Source organism: Atta colombica, unplaced genomic scaffold (genome assembly GCF_001594045.1).
Source record: "Atta colombica isolate Treedump-2 unplaced genomic scaffold, Acol1.0 scaffold187, whole genome shotgun sequence".
Lineage (NCBI taxonomy): Eukaryota > Metazoa > Arthropoda > Insecta > Hymenoptera > Formicidae > Atta > Atta colombica.
The window spans coordinates 767,446-777,172 of NW_017259279.1; the positions used below are offsets into that span (position 1 = coordinate 767,446).

At 31.3% G+C, this 9,727-nt stretch overlaps 1 protein-coding gene across 2 annotated transcripts in view; it reads right to left on the reverse strand.

The window, feature by feature from the left end:
* LOC108686629 (sushi, von Willebrand factor type A, EGF and pentraxin domain-containing protein 1) overlaps positions 1 to 9,727 on the reverse strand; it is a 40,844-nt gene that overhangs the window by 29,949 nt on the left and 1,168 nt on the right. The window contains exon 1 of one of the 2 annotated variants that reach the window (XM_018192047.1): positions 5,238 to 5,538. The exons of the other annotated variant lie outside the window; for it this stretch is intronic. Within the exon in view, the coding sequence (XP_018047536.1) occupies positions 5,238 to 5,292 (55 nt within the window). The 5' untranslated portion in view covers positions 5,293 to 5,538. Of the gene's footprint in view, positions 1 to 5,237; positions 5,539 to 9,727 lie in introns of those variants that run through there. 2 annotated transcript variants of the gene reach the window in all.

The window sequence follows — 9,727 nt, forward strand, 5'->3', positions numbered from 1 at the left end:
AAATTCGTTTCAAATCTTATATGTTCAAGACGCAATATTTTACTTAAAGAGTAACTTAATTTATTGAAGCAAATATATCTCTAGCTTTGTTCAATGCCCATATTTTTGGCCCATATTTCGGGTAACTGCATGTCCTTGCTAAAAAAACGAAAGTTTGTTATCGGCAAATAATTAATCGAGGTGAATTTTGAGAAACAAACTTTCTAATTATCTTTTAAAGTTTTACACGTTATTTATGTTCTCAATTGTCTTCTTTTAGTTACTATATTTTTGATGATTACATTTCTTTTTATAGCTAAAATATCAAACGGTCTGAACGGAAAATTCAACGTGGGTAGTAAATGACCCACGCGACATGGAATGTATTAATTGAGATTCATAATACAGCCTCCAATGATTTATACTTAATAATATAGACATTCTTAACTTAAAATGGAGAGTCTAACCGCAGGTAATATTATTCAACTGACAATCGCAAAAATCTAAGAACACTTATAAAATAATTCATTTTTACAAGCTACAATTTGTCTTGCAACAGTTAAGAGAAAATCGCAGGAAGAAGAATCGCCGTTGGAATTTTGAAATTATAAAAATTTAAGAACGATCGGTGGATAAAATAATTTTATCGAATTACGAGTTATAATTGTTTGTCGTGTAACAGTTAGGAGAAAATCGCGGAGAGAAGAATCGCTGTTGGAATTTTGATATAATGTAACACTTTCACAAAGTAATGCTTTTCTCGGTCACGTCTGCGTGCGTATGCGTGCATGCGTATATTACAATCATTAGTGCAAGGACCAGTTTCTCTGCAAACCTTCTAATCAAGTATATTGTTGCTAAACTTCACGAGTCGATACTCATTTCTTGCAGGATATGGTAAGGATATAATAAGAATTTATTTAAAAATACAATAAACGCAGTAACGCAACGTTTTAATATTTTAGCTATACCAGTTTCTATTTATTATCGTATTATTAGTTTATTATATATGTGGAAAAAGATACAGAATGAGAATTTAAACATGGTGAAAGGTAATATATACTGAGAAAATAGAAAGAGAGAGTTAAAGAATTGAAAAAGAAAGTAGTGATAAGAACGAAGATGTGGGCCAACAATGGAGAATTAGATAAAAAGAATCATCATATCAATTTTTTCAAAAAAGCATTTTAAAGTTTAAAAAGTCTACTTTAAACAATTTTTATATTAAATTTTGTCCAATGATACATGTTTCATCAAACTGCAGCACTTCAAAATGAGACTGAACTATTACAAAAGATATCAATTTTCAATTTTATGTAATTTAAAAGCAAAATATTGTGGAAATAATTCGAACGCAAATTTAAAGTCATATTTTTAAAAATAAAAAAGAATTGTATGTTAAATAATATTGATATATTAATTGCTGGATTTTAAATTAGCTAATTATTAGGAATAGGTGTGTGGTTATATATAAATTTTAAAATAAACTAAATCTCATTTTAGCAAGTACAAGCTGAAGGAAATAAATATTTTATTCTATTTTATTATTCGTTTAAGTCTACCATATCGTGCTATTGTCTTGTTGTCACGAATGGAACGTAATTTTTATTAATATAATATTGCGTTTTTATTGTTGGAGGTATGCGTTTTCTTTGCTTTTTCCATTTCGCAATCTTGAAAGCTCAGTTGAGCAGGTACATGTCTAAATAGAATTTATGCTCGATTATTTCATGAGCACACAGGAGTGTTTTCATCCGCGAATCTGTATGGGCAGCGCCAATCTCCTCCCACACTTCGACATTCTACTCGATATAACGGAAAGTTCAAGCAACTTTTGAGCAACTTTCAAGTAGATTTGTATTAAATTCTTTCAATAATCTGAAATCTGAACACTTCGGAATATCTCTATTAATTAATTAATTTTTTTTGTGTAACATTTATTATGCTTAAGAATTTAATTAACTGTATCTAAATTTGTTTAATTTGTTTTAATTTAAATACTAGCTGTTTATATATTATTTTTGTTGAAAATTTATTAGATTTTCTATTGAATAATTAAGAAACATTTTTTAGTTTTTGATAAAAAATATTTCATGTGCCAAACACGAAGAGCACATTGTATTCATCTTTCAAACACTTTAAATTGTTCTTTAGAGGCAAATAATTTCTTATGCAAAGAAATTGCATATTTCCGGTGGAATTCTCAGTTATGTATACATTAAGGAAGAAATATGCGGGAACAGGCTCGTGCGAAGGACGAAATCAATCTGGTGATAACAGATCATACAGAGAGTGATCGATACAGTGGGCGATCTACTTAGTTCCAGTCGTCGTTAGATAATTCAATGTTTCAAGGATAACGGTCCATGGAAAAGCGGCTCGCCTCGACGTAAACGTATCATCTACATATCCCGTTTCTCACCACTACCGGTCTAGTTTCGAGCCTGTTTATTTCTTATGGAGAAAATAGAAGGTTCAAAGTGCAAAGTAGGTCGGACGTCGCTACCAGATCGTGTTTCGGTTGGGACAGGTGAGTCTCCCCTATTTCCGGTGTACCCTACCACGTACATACAATTCGAATTCTTTTGACTCTCTGACTCACTGTGGGAGTGCATTAATGTAGCTTACACCATTTAATTTTAGCGAACTTTCAACTTCAAATTTTGATGTTCTAAAACAGATATATGATTGCCAGTTGCCATTTAATAGAATTTCAGTTTCTAATTCTTTGATGCACATTTTGTATTACTGAAGACATCCTAGGTGGTGCATGAAATATCATACAATTTAATGTAAAGTAACACATTTATTTTTAACAAATTGACACAAAACTGATATAAAATTAACGGAATTAAACGCACAGAACTGACATTGAGTTACCAAAGTCTGAAGATTGAATAATTAATGCGCCAGCCTGAAGCTTCAAATTCAGACGCAGCGAATTTCAAAATTTCTTCAATTTACTTGATTTATATGTTTTTCGGAAAATTTTTTATAATCGCATAGTTTAATCAAAGTACGAGATCGCGTGAACACATTTATCATCATACATTTTTTCTCACATTCTCACATGCGAGAGTTAACGACTGACAGTCCGTTTGCGTCATAGCAAAATGTATAATTATATTAAATAGAATGTGTGCAAAGCACTTTTAATCCATGACATTTGTTACTGCGATGAAAAAATTATGACGAATTAACGCGACTGTTAAACGGCAACAAAACGCGCAGCACGAAGTAGAACGGGACAGTGTATCCCAAGACTTTTACTTGTTGGCATTTAAAGATAAGGTGTTCTTGCTTCCGAGAGAGTATTCACGAGTGAATATGTTCCACGGTGTCAGAAAAGAAAACAAATCCTGATAAGAAGTGTTTTCGACTTTAGCTATTTTGCGAACCGGGAGAATGTGCGAAAAGCGACACGAGCGACAATTATGGCAAGACTCTTTAACTATACGGATATATCGGGTGACCTCGAGACATCAGAAAACCAGCGAGGACGAGAACCGAGAGTGGGCGGTGCCTGTTTTTGCTCGCTTATACTCCTTTCCTTGCTCGCCAGGGACAAGGCGGATAAAACGCGAATATATCGAAGAAATCCTTTACTTTCCTTCTTTTAGAATTCTGCATTCGGAAATTTTAATAGAGGACGTTCTCACAAATCGAGCGAAATAAGTGGATATTCTCTGCCTTCAGTCACTGTCAATCTTGTGGCTATTAAAGTCTTATTGTTGATAATTATTCTCGGGAATTATTGCGAATTATTGAACGAATATTCGTTTGCAATTATTCTTAATTCCGCACATTCGAGACTTTTTTACTAGTATGCATGACTCCCAGATAAAGTAAAATCTAAATAAATGTTTAGAGAGACTTATTCTGATGTATCTTTGGAAGAGTCTTGGGAATTGGGAGTATTGCACTCGGGAATGCACTCTCCTGAGTAAGACGTCGGGGAGACGCAGAGAGGATGCACACTTAGGTCTGTTTTGCATTTTGCAAGAGATCGATCGCAAGCGATAGGTTTTTAGCGAGGAAAGATCCTCTTTGTGAGACAGGCATCTTTTTTTTCTTGCGTGAGACGCTTCGATTATATCTAAATTGTGCAACCGTCTTTTTACTTGTTTGCAGAAAAAAGATAAAGAGAAAAATAGAAAATATAATTCGAAAGTGGCGTAATTATTACTGTAATAAAAAAAGGTTTAAGTAATTAATTAAAAATAATAAAAAAATTGAAAAATGCCTCTAGCGCGCGTATTTAGATAACAAAACTTAAGCATTTTTGTTTAATTAATTTTCGAAATTTAAAAATGCAAATTGAAGCTTAATTAATAAAATAATTATAAAATAAGATATAGCTCATGTTTCAAGTAAACGATAAATTTTAGAGATGACTTATATCACGTTTTCACAGTGGAAATAGATTTCTTCAATCTTAACTATCGCATATGACTTCTAGAGAAATAAATCAATAGTCTATATTTATCGTTACGTAAGTTAGAGACGAGTTTTAAATCCTTTTAACATTAAATCCTTTTAACAAAAATATATTGCGATATAAACTTTCGACATCATATGAATCGCGTGATCGTAGAGATTTTATAACAGAATCAGACCACGAGCGATTTTATTAAGCGAAATTTTATTAATCTTATAAGAGAGAAAAATATAATTATTTTTTTCCTATATGTACACTATTTCATTATAATTTATATTACCTTATTGTATAATCTTAATTAAAGTTATAAAGATTAATATTTAAATTAACTCTAAAACACACACCTTTTGAAAAATTTTGAAAATACGCATCATAGATCTAAAAAATCCACTGTAATTTTAATAGGCTTTGGTTTAGATTAATAATTGTACACTTTTTTTTGTTTTGAAACTGAGATTTAGGAATATACTTGTATAGGTTGTTGATACTAAACAAACTTATATTATTAAATTATACAATAAAATTCTCTCTTTTCTTTTCTTCGTGTACCGAGCAAGTGATTGGGTCTGGGAGATCTATGTATATATTCTAGGATTAAAGTGAGATAGTATATGGAAGAAGTCCTTGGGAAGAACATTTTTCCCAGGAGATAAGATATCTTTCTATCTCGTGGGATTTTGTCAAAATCTTTCTATCTCGTGGCCAAACTCTAGAATTTCTACATGGCTCTAACTTTAATCTAGTCCTTGTCTTTGTCTTCAATTTACACCACTTTTCAAAATTATGAAATCTAATACAAATATCGTGACAATATACATGCCTTGCGCATACACGAGGCTTGCCACGAGGGGCAGGATGATCCCGTACATCAACATTATTCTCCTCAAATTGGCGGGACGACGGCGTGATCACATTGACGATCCAGCAAACCACGAACCACCTTAACACTCGAATATCCGCGAGATCCACTCACAAGGGGTCTCTTGAAAGCACTCGCGCACTATGAACTTTCACGAGAAATTTATTTCTTCCCTCGTCTCCGATAAAGCCAATGAAGTTGATGAAGCCGAAATGTTCTGGATAGAACAATCTGAACAATCTAAGAATGTCGTGTTTCACCAGAGTTTAAAAGCCTCTCGCTCTTTAGACTCTTCAAGATTTTATACCTTCCTGATCTTTTATTAAAGCGCTTAACGATTCTACAGTTAATTCCTTTGCACTAATATTTCTAGTTAACAGTCCTGTGCTAGTTCTTTGATTATCTACGCACTCGTCACCAACTCCTCGATCATAACCGAATATATTACTTAATCCAAGATCATTTGAATGGTTAAACTTCGAACTAACTGCGACATGGTCGAGCGATTGCTCTTTCTTCAGGATTCTCCATGATGCGTTCTGATCCCTCGTCTTTGTCAGCTCGCACTCGCAAGATTATATCCTCGGATCTGATGACATTCGATTAACGCGAACATATGTGAACGAAAAATTCACGATTACAACTTGACAACAACAATGAAATTAACTTGACGGCATTTTACCCGCAGTTTTGCTCGCCGTGCAACAAGTCGGGATAACTGACGATGATCCGTTCTCTTCACCGGTCGACCATCGAATGCCCCGGGCCTCAGGCCTGCTTTGCTCTCTCGACGATGAAAGTTTTGCGCCGAGTAGAGACCAGCCGAGTCGGAGCAGCAACTACATTCAGCTAACGTACATTATGCTGCTACGTTTTCATGTAGCGTAACATCAGCTTTAACTAGTTTGTTAGACCTTTGTTTGTATATATGTATCTTTAGCCGCCATAGTTTTGTTGCTCATTAAATGCCACGAGAAGAATAGTGAATATTTTTAAGAAGGAGAAATTAATTTTAAATAAATACCAGTGATTTTTTTGAAAAAGTACAAGTTAATTTTTATATAAAAAAAAGACACTGAAATAATTTTATTTTTATAACCATTGCAAATACAGAAATAATTAATTTTTATAATTTTAATAAGCACACAGAAAGAACAAGTTCATTCTAGTGATCAATTTGGACTTTCTACATAATTATTTTGATAATTCAACAAAATTATTTTTCGATCTGTATCTAACTAAATTTTAGAACAAGACCGAAACGTCTATATTATTATTTTTTACGGACAGTTGAGAAAATTTTTTATTATTAACAGAATTAACTGAATTATATTCAATTTCAGCTCATATTGGCAATTTTAATTTTTATTTTTTTCATTAGAGCTTATATTTCTATTTTTGATATTGTAAATTTTTAGATATTTTAAATTGTTCTTTCTATGCATGTAAGATTAAAATTTAAGAAAAAATAGCATAGGACTTGTTGCAAAGAAATAACAGAATTTATTAAAAAAAAATAGAAAGATTGACATTCTGAAAATAATTGAACAGAAATGGTTCGATAATGAAAATGTTATGTTTGACAGGTGCTACTAATTCTCTGCAATTTCTTGCATTAATGCATATATTATCTAATTCATACACACATACACATATGCAAAATGCAGCTGCGTATAGTTTTGATTACTTAAGAACTTTCACGTAAATTTCTAAAATTAAATACATCTCTTTATTTTATACTTTATACTTAAAATTTCAGTAAGAAACTAATATATAAATGATTTTATAAAAATGAGTTTTTGAAATTTGATGCAAACATTTCATATAAATAAGAAATGCTTATTCTACTCTCTAAATTCTTTGAAGTGGAATCTCATTCTAAAGAGTGAAAATTAAGTCAATCTTGAAAAAGATCTTTAAAGATTTCACTTTTCAAAGTGACAATTTATCCTAAAGCGTAGTATTATGAAGAGAAGTTCATTCCGGCTTGACATCATCAAGCAAACCGACATAATTTCCCAAATTTATAAATTTCTTAAATTTATCGATGCTAAATCCCTCAAATTTCCTGTTCCAATTATTCTTCGATAACTTAGAAATATGATTATGTTTTGATCAAAACCGGATTAGACTGAAAAATCGTCTATGACCGATCGACCCCCTTTTGAAGTTTGCAATAATGTTGGATTGAACCGGTTTCATCGTAAATAGTATCTACGAGGGTGGACCGCTTTAATTGTGATTTGGTATAATTGCGGTAACCATCGATCGACAATAGTATGACTGACAATGAGAAAATAAAAATTATTCAAGTATCAATAAGTAATCAAATATATTCTTTTCTAGAAGAGGACTTGAGTCATATATTATAGACTAAAAAATTTTCCTAAGATTATTTTAATAATTTATTTAATCCTTCCGAATAAAATTCTATTTAGACTTACAAAACAGAAAAATATAAAAACGATAAAATTATTTTTTTAATTAAAAAAGATTAATAATAATAATAATGACTACTGTCAAACCGACAAATATAAGACTATTTTTTTAGAGTACGAATGAGATAAAATAATTTTTATAGACAGTGTTGTTGAAAATGAATCTGTAAATAAAATTGTTTTGTCACGTTTTTGAGAAAATTGATATGACAGCCTAATAGTGCTGAAAATGGCATTTTTCGACCTTTAAGCTACCTTTAAGCTAAAGTATTTTATTTATGGATTTGTCTTTAGTAAAAAAAATGTATAAAAGACAATACTATGCTATTTTATAAAAGAAGAAACAATTACACTGAAAAAAAGGAAATTTAAATCTATAATAAAAAATTTTCAACAACAAAAAATCTATAAGAATCACTTTATCCAATTCTAAAATTCGTGTCGGAATGTAATTGTATTTATTGCATTTATACATTTTTCTGTTATAAATGTAAATAGAATTTCAAAAGGATATCAATAAATTAAAATAATCTTAAAAGTCTTTGACGCAATTTTAAATTCTCTCGATGGAAATATTTACAATTCCTACAAATCAAAATATTTTTCGAAAATCTGGTCTTCTCTCAGAGGAGTTCTAGACTTCACTTCAAGATATTATCGAATATGATTAAAAGCCTCTTGACTAAAACGCATCAGGAACTCTGGAATTCTTTGGTCAACAGTCAAACTTAATTCTACAAAATTTGAAGAGAAGGACTCTACCTTCGCGGATATCAGCTCAAGGAAAAAACACGTCAGTCGTGGTCAGTGACGCAAAGTCGCCAGTAAGGTTACCGCAGCTTTACCGTTAAGAGTCCCCTCTTTGGGCCTTCGGCTCTCTGCCATTTCTCGAATCCATTCTTGACTCTCCTCCATCTCCATGTAAACCCGCTGCGATATTCCGCGCGATCGCGTTTCCACTTCGATGTCTCGCTCCCTTCCTTGCTCGCGTATACCGTCTTTTTTTTCATCTACGTAAGCCTGAGCCCCTTTCACCTCCAGCGACGTTTACCTCTTCTCCGTAGACACTCGAGAAACAGAGGCACACTCTTACACAGATACTTCTTGACGCATTTTTAGAATAAGAAATTAGCGAAATTTAAAAAACCGTAGTGTCCTATATATTGTTGTCCAAGACATTGTTAATCGATAGAATTCCAGAAAACTGAACTTCCAAATTGAAACATTTGATCACGTAATTAAACAGCCGTACTAAATTTCTTGCTTTAATTGTTGAATTTATACTTTTCTCTTTAAAATTTATAGCTTTTTCATATAAATTTTCATAGTGATAACATCGAATGCAACGAAAATGGGTGAATTTTTCGCTTTTTGTGGAAAGATCACTTCTTTAAAATGATAATTACAGATAAGTCGAAAATACAAATTAATACTTTGAAAAAGTTACGTCTGCTTTTTTTCTATAAGATCTTCAGGCTGTTACAATTATAATTAATTATAATTAATATCTGTGTTAATTATTATAATTCTGTAAAAAAATTTTGCAATCCATAGTCAGTGCGATAATTTTGGTTGTATTGTAATTCGTATTATCGACAAGATATTATTAAAAATTGCCAACTCTGGGAAAATTTTCGTGACTACATTTGTACTACAATACAATAAGGATTCGGGGGTAATTGAAGAACGATGACATTACCAACAATTGATATGAACAAATAAATAATTATAAATAGTTTAAAAATATAGATAATAAAAGTAATAACTTTTTGATACCAAAACCCAGCGTATGTTTCTCATTTATTTTTATTAATTGATATAAATTTATGATTATTATTATAAATATTTGAATAATATACTTTTTGTTATATGAATGCTGCATAAATAAGTATGCATATTTGTAATGCTATATATCTTAGATATGCCGTAAAATTACATTTTCTTCTCTAAAGTTATCATCTTATATTTATTGATAATCGAACTTTGACGATAAAATTAAAAGCACAGTTTTTA